Consider the following 18,208-nt stretch of genomic DNA (forward strand, 5'->3'; position numbering starts at 1 on the left):
GAAATCAGCCTGGCAAATAGTTTATCTATCTAAGCTAAAGCTGTGTGAAGTGAAATTCTTCATGGTTGGGGAATTGAGATGAGCATAAGCTAAAACCTTCCTCACAGTCCTTGAAGGAGTCTGTAAAATTCTCCAAATAAAAGATAAACTGCAAAAATTAGAGCAGAAAAATAGAGAGTCCTTTAAGATTCAGTAATCTCAGAACCGTGAATCACTGGAGACTGGGAGGATGTTGGACTTGGACACTGAATTGGGGAATTTTTCCCTCAGTCCCAGCGTGGTTCTTTCCCTTCAGCAGATCCATTGGAACAGTCTTTACTGTGTTTTCTGTAACTCAAATGCTGCTTTCGTGACTTTGCAGCGAAGTGTTTCTTCCTGCCATATCATCTGTCTTGTTATAAGCTTAAAGATATGTTAAAACCCGGAAATTCTAAACTCCACTTCTGTTCCCTCTTGCCCTCACTTTTCCTCACTTTAGAATTAGAGTTGGGGAAGTTTTTGCCTGCTTACAATATACAGTCATTTTCTGAGTGTTAAGAAAGTTTGTGCTTCTATTTTGTGAGCAAAATATAATGATGTTATGGGTATTATATTTTAAATACTTTTCTGTTTCTGTATTTGACAGGTCCTGGAGCAGTATGAACGAGAAGGGTTTAGTTTCCTTGCTAAAGTTTTTAATTCTTCACATTCCTTCTTGGAAGACTTGACAGGTCTAACTTTATTACACCAGGAGACACAAGCTGCTGAGGTAAGAAAATACAATTTGGATTTTAAGAATTAACCATGTGATTAAATGAATCACTGATGGAATCAAGCAGTGGTGTTTGATTTACAGAGTGATTTACTCAGTGATTTGGACATTCTCTTAAATTATTTGTAACTTTTTGTATCCTGACTTTTCAGATACTGCTTTTAAAGGAAACAAGTGACTTGTGTTATGTGGTGTAAGGAAATCAATTACCATTTTGGGTAATTAAAATGTAATTATTATAAAACTTGAGGGATTGTACTATGGGGAAAACAGTGCTGTTTGTCTAGTGCCAAAAGTTGGAATGTGGAAGAAATTGGGGGCAATAGCATGGGCAATAACACTGTCTAAAGAGTTGTGATAGCTGAGTGTGTTCCATAAAAAAATGAAACAGGTATCAGAATCATAGAATGGCCTGAGTAGGAAGGGACCTTAAAGGTCGTCTAGTTCCAATCCCCCTGCCATGGAGCTTTCACTAGATCAGGTTGCTCAGTGTGAGGGTTGTGACTTGGCTCCCTGCCGGATGCCCAACCCCCCAGTAGCAGCCCCTCTCTTCCCCCCTTTCTGCTTCCCCCAGGGCAAAGGAAAAAAACTATGCAAATTGAAGAACCCGAAAATCAAGCTAGTTATATATAAAAAATATATTTTATGTATATTACAGTTAAGGTGCTATGTACACACCAAACGGGAATCCAAACACCCCCCGAAGGGATAGGGAAAGGGGAAAAAGGGACAAAAGGAAACAAAAAGGGACACCAAATAGATATGTGCAATCAAACCCGAGAACCAGTAAAATAACTAGTAAAACAAATCTCACCACGTCCCTTAGAAAGTAGGCTTGGCAGACACGGCCAGCACTCTCCAAGGTTCCACGTGGCAGGTCAGTGGATGCTGCAGGCCTCAGCCTTAGATAAGCGAGACCAACGCAGGGACCCACTGTTCCTGAACTCCGGCAGAAGAGAAGAAGAACAAAGGCCGCTTCTCCCCTCTTATTTATACCACGATTTATGTAAAAATCGTATGGAATACTGGGAACACTGCCCCTTCCTTGGTTACAAACTGGTAACCAGGGAAGGCCTAGATTAAAACCACCACACTCAGGTATCTGTTTTAATACTGTATTTTAATAATGATTAGTATTCCCTACTCCATCTGCTAATGTCTGTACCATTCTGCATCATAATTTAATTTTGGCCTAGTCATATCACATGGATGTTTTTGAAGTGATCATTCAGTTACTGCAGCCTGTGCAAATGGTGTAGCTGTTTTTTCAGCTGGAAATGGCTCAACATTGTTGCTTAATAACATTGGGGGGATAATGATAACTTGGCTTTCTGTTTCATGTTTTAACCTTTTAAAATAATTGGAGCAGATGCTGGAAACATTAAACTGTAAAATACCTGATGCATTCTTAAATCAGCCTGGTAATACTTAGAAAATATTTAAATATATATATGAGAGGGATCCAAGAAAGGAAAAGAAACACCACTTAACACGTACCACTTATTAACAGTGGTCTGATTGCCATGCCTGACTTTTAGGCTGCTAATGTAAAATGTAAAAACAATTACAATTGCCCTAGTTAGTAATGTATTATTTTGCAGACATTAGTCAATACATTTCTTTTGTAGTTTCAGCCTGTGCACAAGTGTTTGTTTATGAAGTTTTAGAGACTTTCTAAAAAACGTCGAGTCAGGTGTGAGTTTATTGCAACTTACTGAAGTTCAAAGTTTATAATAAAAATGGAATTAGTGTACTTTCAAAAAATCTTTTGGTTCAACACTGAGGTTTCTGCAATGAAATCATTACTCATAGGTGGAAAAACTGACATACAAAATATTTGCAGAGCTAATGCTTTCAAATTAGCCCAACTACCATAAAACCAGTGACTTTTCTTGATTGCTTCCCTGTGGTATTGGTATATTTTTGTAAAAATTCATCTGTTTTATCAGGATTAACTAGTTTAATAGTCATGATAAAGTCTGTGTTTATGAAGGTTAAGGTCTAAAAGGCAGATTTTCTGCAGATTCTGGAGCATGCTTGTTTGCTTCAGATTAAAAGATCTGTTATTTCATTACAGTTTACCACTGTTGTCTCTGAAAATCAAAGAGATGGTTTTGGACTCTCACAGTACTCCCTCAGTACATAATTTGGGGCAGATTTTAATTTTTTTCGGTGCACAAGAGAGTACTTTTAATATATTTGCTGCTGAATTATTCTTGTATTTTGAACTCCTTGGTCTCATGCTGTCATTCATGAGTGTGAGGTCTGCAAAATGGTTTTTCAGGTTTCTGGCTCTTTTGGAGCTGCTGTTGGCAGAATGTGTTCTCTAAAATGGAGGCATCAGACTTGTTAAGGTTGATGCTCCTTAGATTGGTTTGAGATATTCTTGTTATGTTCTAAAGACTGCAGCAAAAATACTGAGAGGTTTCATAAAACATTTATGGGCTCTTTTGGTTAATAGAATATTTGATTGTTCTGTTAAGAAGTTATGTGCTTTTCAGCATTCAAACTCTTTGGAGATATTTTCTAGGTTATTGGTGGGTTTGGAGACCATAAAAATGGTTTCTAGTAACTGGAGATTTTCCTTTTCTCCTGTTTAGTAAAATTTCACCAGTGCTATTTCTGCACTGTAAAGAAAATAGACTAGTAAAGTTAAATGTCATCCAACCTTATATTTACTGCAGTAGCATCATAATCAAGTTGCAATTTTGTGTGAAAATCATGGATATTTGACTGATAAACTTGTATCTGATAGGGAAATGACTCAATCTTGTGCTTTTTTAAAAAAAATTGCCCTTAAAATGTTGATTCATTAAGATGATTTAGTTGAATGTTTTGCTTAGAGTGTTTTGTTGTGGTGAGAAAAACTGTCATGCTATGTTTCAGCATCTTAAGTGAAATCACACTCTGAAACTTACTCTTGTTTTTTATTTTTAATTCACCTAAATGCTTAGCTGCTTTCATGATAAGTTATGGAAGTTCCATAGGAGTGACAGAGCAGTTTTGGATGGCCTGAATTTTCCATTAAAACTCTCCCTCCCTACATTATTAGCACAGACTGCATTTTCCCATATTAAAACAATACAGCTTGCAGTAAGATATGGGAGAGTTTTCACTGAATATCTTTTTTACTTGCTCTGTTCAGTTTCCTATTCCAGGCCTTTACTGTTGACCTAAGTATTAATGCCATCTTGACATGCTTTACCTTGTCTTTTTACAAAGACTGATAAGAATATAATCCTAATTCAACATGCAACAAGAGTAGCAATCATAATACAGATTTAGTTTGTGGTTTAACTTTGATAGTTATTGCAGGAGTTTTAGTTAATAGAGCACTTACTTCTTTGACATGAGATGCATCAGGAAATTATAAATATTCCACGACTTCCTTAGCATGGCGATTTACTCAGTAAATAGTAATATTAGCAAGTGTTTCTATTCTGTCTTGAAATGACAGTAAATGTTAGTCATCTGCTTTTTCCACATCTGGCTTTAATTTAGGTTCTGTGAAACTTTTTTTTTTTTTTTAATAACAGTTAGATATTTATGTACAGCTTCAGCAAGAGACTCTGATGACACACATGGCTTTGAAGGCCAATAGAAGCTGTGGGAAACTCCCATGTCAGCACTTAGGTCTTGTTTCCACTGGATACAGTTCATTTTGGGAGCTGCCCAAGCTCATGTAAAAACTGCACTTCTGTTTTCCAAATCACTTTGTCTCCTTGCTCCTAACCTAAACTTTTAAACTTGACACTTGTTCAATGTGTAGTTGAGTTTAATAGCTGGGCTTAAAAATAGAGACAGCCTATGGATCCTTGAATTATTAGTGAGACACGGGAGGTGTTGACTTGGAGACAGAACAACCAAGTGGATGATTTCCAGTTCAGAACTTGGGCTGGATTGTTGCGTTTCAGTGCATCCCTAAACCGACTTGTTTGCTCCCCACATATGCCAGATTTAACCCTGCAAAGGGTAATGGTGTTTGCTGTGTGGAAGGCTCTTCAGATTCAGTCTAAAATTACAGCTTTCCTGATATTCACTCTCCTACTCTGTGTTAAAGGTTAATTTTTACTGATGCGACACTGGTGGAAGTAAAAACTGACACAGCAATATAAAGCCCATAGCCAAGATTATTCCATAGTTGTGGAAAAACCATTCCCATTTGTAAGATTTTCTAAGAAACTTAGTTTTTGAAGGCTACTCATTTCATTGTTGCCCTTTTCCTCCAGAAATAGCTGCCACTGTTCTTCAAGAGCCAATTAAACAAAGTAACCAGGCTTATCCTTGCTGGGCTGTGTGTAAATGCTCTTGAAATCCTGAGGAGTGAAACATCTTATTTGAAAGGGATTGTCAATCCCAGGAGTGCTAATAGTGGTAAAGGGAAATTTTGGCATGAATTCACTGTAGTATGAGCAGTGGAATTTCTGTACAACCATTTTCCAACTATGTTCATTTTCAGAAGTACAGAAGCCTCATTTCTCTCTGTTCCCAGTAAGACCCAAGTGTAAATATACTTTCTTCCTTTGGATTTCAATTCCTAAATTACTTGAGTGCTTTACTGTACTTACTGCTTTCATCAGGATGAAAGAAGATTATAAAATACATGCAAGAAATAAAATGTTCAATTTGTTTTATGATTGATTAAAACACAAGAAGGGGTAGAAGTCTTGTAGTCTAAGAGGGTCATAAAGAGTTTTGGAAAAAAATCAAATCCAGACCAGAGTTCATATTTCTAAATGTGATTATAAAGGTCAGATATTGGTGCCAGCAGGTCATGATGTCTGTATTATTTTGCTTTAGTAATGTTGTAATTCAAGTTTTTTGTCTCTTATAAAAAATTGGGATCCATAGTGTCTATAATTTCTATGAGAAGTTCTTGTGGTCAGTGAATGAACCCTGTTTGTTATTTGCAAAATCACTTTTCTCTGCTGGTTTACTGTATCCCAAGCTATGTTTCTTATATTATACAAGGGTAGGATTAATTTAAAAAAAAAAAGAAGGATTCATGCTAGTAAGATACTCGGTGCTCTTTCTTTGACTAAGAGAAAACACAGAAAACTTGTTTTTATTCTGTTTCTGCACTTACTTGACATTTGTGCCTGACCATTTTTCAGTCATTTCTTGAGGAACAAGGCTTAGCTGTGTAATAGGCAACTGATATTGAAAGGAAACTTATCCTAATTTGGAAGAAAATTCAGAATTTCCAGTGTGCTTTGCTATTAAAAATATCCTGTTTGTTTCTGATTCTGCATTATATTATGCAATATATTTGATGTTGAAACAATAGCATATGAATAGCCAAAAAAAATCCCAAGCAAAACTGAAAAACCCAACTAAAACAATATTGTAACAGTAAGTTCTATAACTGAACAGGTTTTTTTCTGTTAGCCAAACAGTATTCAGAACTTAATTTTACTTGATGTTATGAAAACTTCCTGAAGAAATCACTACTGATGGGTAGACCAAAATTAATATTTGAGACTTTTCTGTGTCTGTGAGCTTTTTTGTTTTCATGTTTTTAATCTGGTGCATTTCAGGAGAAATTCACTTTGACAGATTCAGGCCTGCCCAGGAATTTCTTTCTGAAGAGATTAAGAGATTAATTTGTTTTTTTTTCAGGAGGTAGGTTGTTTTTTTTCTAGCTAAGTTTTCTCATGATGTCGATTAGTGTCATCATATTTCTTCATTCATCAAGCAATATTTCCCAGATGTTCAAATAATGGTAAATTTTTTTCTGAAAAAGAATTCCTGTTGAACACAGTCCAAGTGAGAAATGAGTCTTGGTTACAGAAGATTTTAAAATGTATGTAAATTTGCAGTGCCTAAAATAGATTTAGTTAGTCTGTCCTTCACACACTGCTCTGCTGAAATGATAGTATTTCTGCTGCTGACATTTTGCCAAGTGAGTTAATCATTATATCAACACAGAGGAGTTCAAACTGAGTTTTACAGCCTCTGAACGAGCCCCAGAATGGTCTTTATGCTGATACCTTGTGTTGCTCTTTGAAGATTTTAGAAATACCTGTGAAGTGTTGCCTCTGTTTGGTACCAAAACATGATCTTGTCTTTCCCCGATATCTTTACTGATAATTTCAATTATTATCCCTTATTATGTTCAAATGCTCTTCCTAGGGCTTACATCAGCAACTGGTGTGCACAAACACTCATATGTTTCATATGTTTGAATAAATACATATTTGTCCCGTTAGGATGGGGAGGGGCATTTGCAGTAATTGTGTTTTGTGGGAGGCAGGAGGAAGAAGGAGGAAGGACGGTTGGTTGTGGAGTTGTATGGAATGGGAGGTGTCAGGGATGAGAGCCAACCAAGCCCCTAAGCTGAGTCATGTAAAACCAGGACTTGGAGTGTCAGTTACAAACATCTTTTTATCAGACAACCCTCATTATTGTTCAAATTCAAAAGAGATTTAAGTGAGAGCAGCTATAAAAATACTACCCATCCTAGTACAAATGAATAAATCTGCATTGTCGTAAACATCTGTTGTGACGTCTCAAAAATACGAAACAACCTTTTACTTGAATTTTTACTTGAAAGTTTTGACTTGTAAATGATGGCATCTTTCAATAAAAGGCACCACTGCTTAGCTACATAGATTCATAGATTTGCTAGACTAGTATAAATATTAGTCAAATTAAATGAAACTCTGCAAATTCAAATGTAAGAATCAATTCTTGTGGGCAAAGATAGATGAAATGCTGATTTATTCAGTATAAAGAATTTTTTTTTTAATTTAAGCTGGTGTTGCTATCAAGTTGTCTTTTTTCTTTGAGATTTCAAATACATGGAAAAAAATTTGTAATGTCATTTGGATTAGCAACAGACGGAAGGGTTTTTAATATTTTTTTTCCTGTATTTAACTGACAATTGCTGTCATAGTGCCAAAACATTGATAGAATTTAAATCTCTATATACAATTTCACAGTAAATCTCACATAACTATAAAAGGGAAAATGCTGCTATGAATAAATTTATAATCTCATCAGTTTTTATGTGAGGGGGAGAAGCTGTGAACAAATAGCTGTACAAACCTATCAGCCTCAGTATTACAGCACCTTTCCAGGTGCTCTGAAACTGCTGAATCTTATGTACTTGATGTTCTTCAAGCTGCTTATGCAGCTGGTGAGCACTGGGTTGTTTGTCCTCTGTCTAAGCAGTGTCAGTCAGTGGAGGTTTGTACTGTTCAGTATCAGACATTCTCCACTGATAGGGCTCAGTGTCTGTGCTTGTTGATGTTTCTTCTTTTAATAATAACAGCTCCCCAAGTACATTTGCGAAGGTACACTCATTTTCTTTATGAATCATCTTAGTTGCCCTCATTAGATCATTATCTAAACAAGGAGTATATGCAGTGATGCAGTAATGCTTTGATTTGTGCCGTGGTAGTAAATGATATTAAATTGTTCTTTATGTATGATTTTAGAGTAATTTTAGTTAATGATGAACATAGCACCCCAAAATTTGAACTGAACTCCTATACTTAAGCTGTAAAATCTGAAAAATAAATTTGCTGATGTCTTTAGAAGTGACTTGTGCCTCTAAGGAACTTAGTACACCTCATTACATTTCCATAAGTCAGAAGACATACCCCCAGTTTTCTCATGTAATGCTCCATCACACTGAATTGGCATCAGTAGGACAGAGCAACTTCAATATTCTGGTATAATTTCTTTGCCAATCTCTGACAGTGCAAGGCGACAAAGATATCAGTGAGTTCAGTACCTGAAATGGCTCATCCAGTACTAAAAATATTTGTTAAATTAGGATTGTAACCTGGTTTTTTTGTTTGGTTTGGTTTTGTTGTTGCGGAGGGGTGCGTGTGTGGGCTAGAAAGATTTTCAAACTTAATTGAAAGGAAAAATCACCAGTAAAGAAGGGAGAAGAAAAATAATTTAGGGATTAAATTTCTTCCATTTCAATACACGTTGTCACAATGAAGAATGAATACACTTTTCAAGATGCATTCTATTATTCTTCTGTGAAGAATAAGAAATTACACAACACAGACAAACATGCTGATAAACTTTGTTTTATAATTAAGAACATAAATTATACAATGTGCGTCTCAGTTCAAGAGAACAGTTGCAGAGTATATGAGCCTTTGTAGATCATTCAAGTCAAAGAAAAGGAAAAAGTTTGCTGTTGGACAAATTACTACCAGATGCAGGTTTCAATAAGCACATATTGTTGTTGCCTTGCCCAAGGTGCTGTGAATGTCTTGAGGCAAATCTTCCTCAGCATTCACTGAACTGTTGAATGTTTGAGTGTTAATTGAATTACTTGTATTTTGTCTGAGTGAGCTCCATCCCCCTGGTTTTTATGGTGCTCAATTCATCTTATAGGCTCTTAAATGTTGTCCTAGAGTATTTAATTGTTAAAAGTGTTTGCATTCTTCTGACAATCTATATTTCCTCTGGAAATATCTCTCAAATTTCTCTTAAGGCGTTCAGAGTTGTGCAAGAGAGTTCGTGCAGTCAGTTGTCACATATACTAAGTGCATTGATGTTTTATTATTGCCAGCATCTAATTTAGACTGTCTTTCTGCAGAAACAGTTATGGCTTCTTTTCCAACTCTGTAAACTTCTGATTTTCCTGTAAAAATATATATACCTAGTAAATGGTAATAAGTGAAGTTGATTGCAATGTGAATGAAAAATCATTTAGATTTAGCACAGCTTTTCTCTAATGCCAGTAGTTGCTAATTCATGTGACAATCAGAGGAAACTAGGCATCACAAATTTTAATAAAAGAACTTGAATTTAAAACGTACATCTGTGTGGAAATCTCGTATGGAAAACCATTTGTAAACTACTTGTCAGCTTAAATTTTCACAATGTCTTAGGATTTCTTCCTTTATGAACTACGGACTAATTTTACCAGCGTGATTGTTTAAAGATTTGCATCCATGTTGCTAGAGTAATGCAAATAATGCTGAATTTTGGTTAACACTAATTTTGCAGAGATTTATAAAACAGGCAAATTTGAGTAGCCTTGAATCTCTGCAAAGTGCTGGTATTTCCTTTCCTTTACGGTATTTCAGGTTCTCTTGAAATTTCCTTATTACAACATCTTTTTCTTGAACACTTTATAACTTGGCTTCTGGCTGAAATCTGCTATGCAACATAGTTGTTTTTATGAAATTGGCTAGAGTCCTGGTACTTTAGGAGTGATAAAATTAATGACCAATTCCATAGTTAAACCCCAGATTTGATTCCAAGATTAGCCTATTTGTGCTTGAGAAGATAAGGATTGGTTATCTCTTATCATTTCAGTGATAATTTTTCCTTAGCAGTGACTACTAGTTGATTTAAGGTCAAACTGGGTGGAAAATCATGTTCTTGTAAATAAAAGTTGTGTCTGACCTCATGTAGAGATATCAAAAAAGTCTATGGTGTTATGCATACAATAAAAAATTTACCCAGAGAAAAGGGTTCAAGTTTCGAGTTCAGAGAGCATAACATATAAAAAAAAAGTTTTAGGATGAGCTTTTCTTGTTCTCTCAATGTCTAAAACCCCCACTCTAGGTATTAACTAATTAACATGCTTCAAATTAGTGATGAATTGTTGCATTCTCTAAGTACTGAGTCTGGGACACTGAAACTATATTTATATATAGTATTTCATAAAGCAAGAGCTGCTTGTGAGTTACTGAATTTGTTGTTATTTTTATATATTTTTAGTTATTCTACAGGTCTGATGATGATTTTTAGCCATTTAATTGTTACACAACAATCTTAGAATAGTGCAGTTTTGCTGGATAAATATGAATGGGAACATGCTAGACCTTGAAATCTAAGAACATACTCTTTAATTTAGGTTGAGCTGCAAACTCTAGTAGGAAGTGAAATTCATGGTTGAGATCTGGTAAGGATCAAATCACAGATCTGATTTTAAAATCTGTGCAGAGCAGTTCTGCTGATATCTCCGTGTATCAGACATGCAGATGTCTGATGACTGAAGTGTAAAATCTCACAAAATGGCTATATAATGGCACTTGACTGTCTAAGACAATAAGTGAATTGACTCTATTCCAGTTGAAACAAAAAATTAAACATAAAATTTGGAATGAACTTAAAGCAGTGAGATTATGGAAATAAACTTGGAGAAATACTCTGTATGCAAGCAGAGTACTTGCTTGCAAAGCAAAGAGATGACAAAATACATCAGTACTTAGGGGTTGTGTTTAAGTCCTTACTATACACAAAATAAATTTCTGTAATTGTAAAGTACTGACCCAAGCCTACCAGACAGTGAATTGGATCCTCTGCAAGTCAGGTGTAAAATCAAGTAAGTTAATCAGTAAATACAAAATGTACATGGTTAAGAAAAATATATAAACCGTGATTTAGATGGAGATAACCGCTAAGTTGCTTTATTTTTTGTAACTAAAGAAAGTAAGTCACAGAAATGGAAAAGGGATGCACATGTAAACCTGTAAAGAATTAAGTAATCACTTTCCAGCCTCTCAAGGGGATAGGGGTTAATGGATATAGTTTTAAAAGTCTTTGTGTTGTTGAAAAGTTATTTGTCTGGTGTCTGCTGGGACAGTGTGCCAACAACAGCAAATCCAAAATGCAAGTTAAAAAGACAAAACTACTACTGGAAGAGAATATGAAGGCATAACAAAGCTTTTTTTTAGAATTATTACAGTGCAACAGCTGGTTTTGCTAATGTTTCTTGGTTATTTTAAAAAAAAAAAGTCATCTAAGTTCTAATTCCTTTTTTCTTCTCACTTTGAGTAACTGCAGTATATGAATTTTGCTGGCGTATGACTCATTCTTCCCACAATACTATTTCTTTGAAAAGCCCGTGTAAAAACATGCATTTTGTATTAGTTGACTTAGTTGGCAACTGTGTAGGCTTTTTTCTTCCTGGGTGAGTAATTTATATGTACTCTGGATCTGCCTCTGCCACACATCGTGCATGTGAAGACAGTGGCGACACTATGCTGTACCTGTGCTGTGCTCACAGTTCTGACAGAGTGCAGTTGGCTGGGAGAGTGTATCAAGCACCAAAACTAGTTTAATCTCTTGCTCCACGGGCAATAGTCTTACATCTAACAAATTTTGATACCTTGTGCACGTTTTCAGGGACATGCAGTCATGAAACTGAGACTTGATTTTAAATCTCAATAGATTGAAAGGATAAAGAACAAAGAAGACATAAATACCAAATAAGATGTTATTTCCAGCCTCCAAAAGAAATGTCCTTGCATGAGTTTGGTTCACTGTAAGAAATACAGAAGCTAAATGACTGAGGTTCATTCAGCTGAAGAATTGAAGAGCATCTATTGTAGCTTTTGTATGTGAGTGTTGGGCAGTCTATTTTAGCTATACCCCTGTAGGCAGCCCTGGCATTATTCTAAAGAACAGCCCTGGCTGTAGATTCTCTTGGTGCTTTCACAGGGCTTCACATTTTCTCTGCTGCCCCAATGGAATAGACAGGCTCCTGTGAGAGAATTCTGTCCTGAATTCTTTACATTCCATGAGTTTGTCCAGTGTGCCAGCACACACTCATCACAGCAGCACGTGTGGATACTGGTATGGGCAGCATCCTCTCCAGCTGTCTTTGCTTCCCTAAAGGGACGGGTGGGTGAACTGAATCTGCCTTTGGATTGAGTCCAAACTGTAAAACACAAGTTCACATGTTTAGATGGGTAATGAAATACTTTAAACTCTGCCTGCCTTAGAATTACAGGTTCTGTGTTGGCTGGGGGTACTTATTTGATACTTCAGCTTTCTGGATTTAATCTAGAGTTTAGTATTTAGATCTAATTGTTTAATGCATTTAATATGCAATTTAATATTGTCTAATTTATATTTAATATGTAGATTTATGCCTGCAGATTATATTTGGATTATTCAACAAACTAAAATTTTGGTTGTAGCTGAAACATGTTGATAAAGTTCAAACAGCTGACTGTGAATTTTCTTTTTATACAGTGGAAATTAGAGATGGTTATGGGAGATTTGGGAAAAGAAAGTACTGTTAAATATAATTTTAGTTACACTGAGGTATAAAGGTCACAGATACTTTGCTAAGTGAGGTTGAATTCAATCAAGGTTGGTCATTTAAAAAAAATAGCATTTTTTATAATGTGGCATTAATAACACCCTTATGTCACAGCTGGTGGAGGATGCTACATGAGTTTTCAGGACAATACTAGAAAAAAGTTAGTGTATTTGGAAAACTGCTAGGATTTAAGCTTATTTATGAAAGAGAAAAATGTTGTTTTCATGAAGAAATTTCTAAATTGAAGAATTAATATTTTGATCGTTGAGTCTTTTGCATTCAAGGGAGAATTATATTCCCACTTCTAGCATGAAGTATGCAATCCTTCATTCTAGTTATAAAGTGGGATTTTTCTTTACTCTCTTCAGTTTAAAAGCAAAAAGAAAGAACTTAATGGCAGAGGAAATTGCCTTTAGAATAGACTGCCCATTTAGAAATGTTATTTTAATGTGAAGGGATGAGGTAATAGAGTAAAGCAATGACCAGCAAGCTGCAATGTTTGACTCCAGTGTCAACAGCAACTTCACAGTCCTGATCTTTATTGTCCTTTATTTAAAATGGCATATCTGTTTCAGGAAGAGTATCAGGAATACTCTAATTTCATATTTACATATGGGATCTGATTAATACTTGAGGCGTGCAAGGGAGCTATAACATTAAGACTGTTACTATAGTGAGGTGCTATCACAGACATCACAAGACTTGTTAAACAAGGAGACATGATTTCTTTGGATTAGAGAAGTTGCCAAAGGCTTGAAGGATTTATAGGTGCTTCTGCTTTGAGTTATATATAACTTTATTATTATTTTTTGAAAACATTTAGATCTGGAATTAATGAAGCACAGCAAATGCCAATGAAATGAATTAGCAAGTTTGACAGCTTTTAATGACACCAAGCAAATGATGAATTTCATTGGAGCATTCCTTAGCTCTCCAAATGGCTAAATAATTTACAGAAAATCATAAATCCAGCTTTTGCACAGAGAAATGAAGCTAATATTCTTTAAGACTGAAGTGAGGTGCGTTAGAGTTGACATGGTCAAGGTCATATTTCTTAAATGACTTATTATTCTTACACAAGTGGAGGAGGAAATGATCTGTTATGTTGTGGACAATGTGGTGACAGTCTGGATCTCAGGGACAAAAAATGATGAGAGCATCTGCAAAGATGTGAGGAGGAAGCACAGGGATGAGTGAGAGCAATGGTCATGTGGGTCTGAGCCAGGCAAGAATTGAGTCCCATGAGAAACTGTGCTGTCCTGGGGCCCCAGGGGTGACAGGGGCTGTAGTTCCAAAGGGCTCTGGAGCTTGCTATAATGCCAGTTGAGCTGAGTCAGTTTTAAATATTCTGAGTTTAAGAGGGGCATCAAGGAGTTTAGAAGGACAGGGATTGCAAGCCCCAGGCAAAGAGGAAGTGGGGAAATGTGACTTTGGAAACAAAGGATTGAAACTGGCTTTTTTTTTCCTGTGGCTTCTCCAAAATTTAGTCACAGTTACTGTAATGAGAAGGGACAGTGAAATACAAATGTGTAACAGCACTGGGATGTGCTGGGCTGCTGCAAGGTCTCTTTTTACGTGAATTAGGAGTTCAGTGCATATCACATCCATTTGATCATTTCAATAATCTCAGCTGTATAAAAGTGTCAGTATTGTAGCATTGCTTCACTAAGCCAGCTCAGACAAATGTGACATCCAGTAACTTTTCTAGACAGCTGCATTCCATTCTATGAACTCTGTAGCACTGCAGAGATGTTTCCAAATTATTATTACTTAAACAGCTGATTAATTGCAAATTATTTATTGGGTTCTTAGAGTTAGCTCAGCAGACATCATTTGCTCTTGTTACCATGATGCAGAATTAGTGGTATGGGTATTAATGTGAGTGTCAGTAAATCTGAATGAGAAATGAACCATAATCAATGATGAAAGGCTTTCAAGTTCTTAAGTAGTCTTACAAGATTTGTTTCTTACAAGCAATACTATAAAAAGAAAATATTTAATGGCAGAAATTGTTCTTGAGTTCCCTTTGACTCTCCCTCTTTAATGGGACTCAGGAATTTAGTTATGTAAAAATATGACTAATGCTTTTTCCTTTTGAAGTAAAGACCTGGATGAGATCCACCATGAGATTGGATATCAGTAAATTGGAAAAGTTCTTTCTTAGTCTTTTTAACTTTGTATTTCAAGCAAAACTACATCAAAAGCTGGAATAGATTCCTCATCTAATTTTTCCATGACCGAGCGGGCTTTTTGTCTTCAGATAGCGTCTGATTACTAAATTAAGCTCTCAGCATCAATAAATCATTCCCCTGCAGAGTAAAGTCTATAATCTTTCATATATGTTGCCTTTTATACCTTTGAAATATAGCTCTTAGGGCTGTGGAGTGAATTCCTGGGTAGATACAGCAAAGAGGGAGAGAGTAGAAAGGAATCCAGGTGCATGTTGTATAGTTTGTTAGGGTGACCTGCCGAACACATGGCAGAGTGTTTGCAGGTGCTGTGTGAACTCCTGGGAGCAGTGGCTGGTTGGGTTATGGAGTTTATGTAATAAAGAGTCAGTGTGGTTCCTGTCACTTCCCAAAGGAGGGGTTTTTAAGAAGCTTAATACATGATGTGTTGTGATACATCTGTCACACCAGTGCAGTTACACTCCCAGGAAATGTGAGGAGGTAGGGAAGCACAGAGAAGGATCATTCCTGATCCTGTATGAGCAGTGTTAAAAAACAAACCAACCCAACCTGGCATTGGAATATGCGTTCATACTGTTTAGAGGGTAAAGCAGAGTCTGCTGAGCCAACCACATGGAAAGAGTGTTCAGGTCTGAAGTGTTCATGCTGCCTTGCAAAGCCCATGTTCCAAATGGCATTGGAATGTATTAAATTTTAATTTCTCTTAATGTTATGCAGGATATCACAGAATCAAAGTCTTAAAATGCTGTCTGTTTGTTCTGTATATCAGAGAGATGACGGACAGAAGGGAAGAATGGAAATAATGGAATATCCTACCCATATTATTATGTTAGTGAAAATTAGGAAAAAATCTGTTAGTCCACAAGAACAACAGCTGGAATTTATCTTGTCATGCAAGCCTTCAGCTAATTTTTCTCACTGTATCCTACCCGAAGGTATTTTTAAAACTGAATGAAGACAGCTTTTATTTTCTCCATTGTGCTTATATTGACACAGTCACAGATGTTATTACTATGCAAAGCACTATTATTATTTTTTTCTCTTAAGTACTTTTCCAGTTTTGCTTTCACTGTGACAATTTTTTCATTGTTGTTAGGAGATGGAACTATTTCATTCATGGGCCACAAATGTTTTCTTTTAAGTGTTTGAAATGTCCCATCCTTCTATTGTGCTTTTCCAGTTTACTATGAAATGCTCCAACCCTATTCAATATATTTTTGTTTAAACCTTCCATTCCTGTTATTTTTAAAAATTTGTGTGTATTGCTTTAGTTTTTCAAGATGTGTCATCACTGTGATTTTAGCAATTAAATTCTGCTGTCTCAATCACTTACTTTGATGTGATCTCTTGCTTTCTTTGTATTTCACTGTATCACACTTTCTCTCATCTCCTCTGTCATCCATAATTTCTCTTTTTGATTCACACCTGCTTGCAGATCTACTTTGTATCCTCTGTATGTTTTATTTTAATTGGGCATCTGCATGACTTGAAATAAAAATGTTAGTCTTTTCATCTTCCAGATTTACAAAATTATTTCATGTTATTTAGTAGTAAACTCTTGGAATAAACAGTTGTAGAATCCTGTTATTTTTGTATTTTGGTGTAATAGTAGCTCTAAGTGGGCATAAAATGCTTCTAAAGGATTTATTTTTCAATTATCAACTTGGTTTTCTACCAGAATGTTATAAAAAATGCTATTCATTAATGATTCTTTCTTGCGCTTCTGAGCACATTGTCATGTTAAAAAAAAAAAAATCAGAATTTTTCTTCTGTGTTTTTTTTTTTGATTTCAGAATAATCAGGGTCTGTAATGTGGCATTCTACTTATGCTTGCAAACACTTTCATTTCAAAAAAACTACTGGACAGCTATAATGAATTGCATCAGTAATACTGTGGTGCTGTTAACTGGTTGGTATTTATTTTGTATTTTAATATTTAAATGTATTCTCACATTCAAAGGACTGCATTGGTATTTTAGTTGTTTCTTTAGCTGCTCAGTTTGTCAGATGGCAGGTACTGTGCTTGCTGGACTCAGCACCGTTGCCTTGCCTCAGCGTTTGCTCTGTTCTCCCCATAAACTAAATTTACTTAGTAGTCAGGTTGATTTTCCATTCCTCTTGTACAAACATGCATCTTCCAATACTTACATTCACATTGAGCAATAAGAAATTGTCAGTGCCTGTTTTTCTTGATTGTCAAGTATCAGGTGTAATTTAACAGTCATTTTTGGGAAGTATTCTTTCAGCCCATTGTCTCGTCAGCAACCTTCCTCAGCTGGGTGTGCCTGGGTATTATTCTAATACACAGCTCTTGCCAAGGCCTGTTACCCCCTAGATTACAGTTAAGCATCAAAAGTTACACTTTAAACACTAATATTCATATTAAAAAATACCTTGTTTAATTTTTTTTTTTTTCCCCTAGCTCCTCCATGCCTCAGACTAGTATTTCAGGTAATGCAATTTCCTGGAAATTTAAGGCTATCCACATAACAATACTTATGGCCTAAGATGTAGAGCATCCTCTGCTTTTTTTGAAGAAATATATATTTTTTTTCAAAAATAGATGTCTGCCCTCATTAGTGTTGAGTTCAGACAGGAGCAAGTCCATCTGTTTCTGGCCCATACTTTTTCTGTCGGGATTTTGTATAGGGCTTTCTATACTTTTTATTTGCATGTGTCTCCTAAATAATGCTGATATTTCACCTAAGTTCCATGAAAAGAGTGCAGAGTAAATGAAAAAGCTGGACTAAATCCTTGTATTGCAGTTATAGAGTCTTTTGTATTAAAACTGTTGTTGGACTCTTAGCTTTCATGTTCTTTTGCTACAAGCCAGAGCATGCTGACATTACTAACAATTTCCAAGTATGTTTTCACCACACACACACACACAAAGGAGAAGGAGCCCCTTCAGTTACCATTCCATGTCCAACTCCAATCTCTCCACAACTTTGTATGCTGAGCAGAAGAGTGAAATGCAAGGGAGAAGTTTGTCATCGTTGTTCCCACCATTGACTCCAGCATGTTTAAAGTCTAGTTTTTATCTCTGGCAGTTGGGAGCCCCCGGTGGTCCAGGGGAAAATACACTGCACTGTCACTGCAGAGACCCGGGTTCGATTCCCGGTCGGGGCCCCTCCCCGGGCAGATGGAGCTCGTTAGCCCTGTAAGGCAATCCATCTACGTCCTGAGGACCTCGCTGCCACCGTCCAAGCTCGCTTGGCCCCGGCAGATGAACCTCAGGAT

At 36.1% G+C, this 18,208-nt stretch overlaps 1 protein-coding gene across 2 annotated transcripts in view; it reads left to right on the forward strand.

Moving 5' to 3' along the window:
- Positions 1-18,208, forward strand: part of ATG7 (autophagy related 7) — a 107,209-nt gene that overhangs the window by 42,124 nt on the left and 46,877 nt on the right. For both annotated transcript variants that reach the window (XM_027887418.1, XM_027887419.1), the window contains one exon: positions 626-748. In XM_027887418.1, the coding sequence (XP_027743219.1) occupies positions 626-748 (123 nt within the window). The remainder of the gene's footprint in view (positions 1-625; positions 749-18,208) is intronic.

This window comes from Empidonax traillii, unplaced genomic scaffold, assembly GCF_003031625.1.
Source record: "Empidonax traillii isolate 1590-97213 ecotype Southwest subspecies unplaced genomic scaffold, ASM303162v1 scaffold209:size809316, whole genome shotgun sequence".
In the NCBI taxonomy this organism is placed as follows: Eukaryota; Metazoa; Chordata; class Aves; order Passeriformes; family Tyrannidae; genus Empidonax; species Empidonax traillii.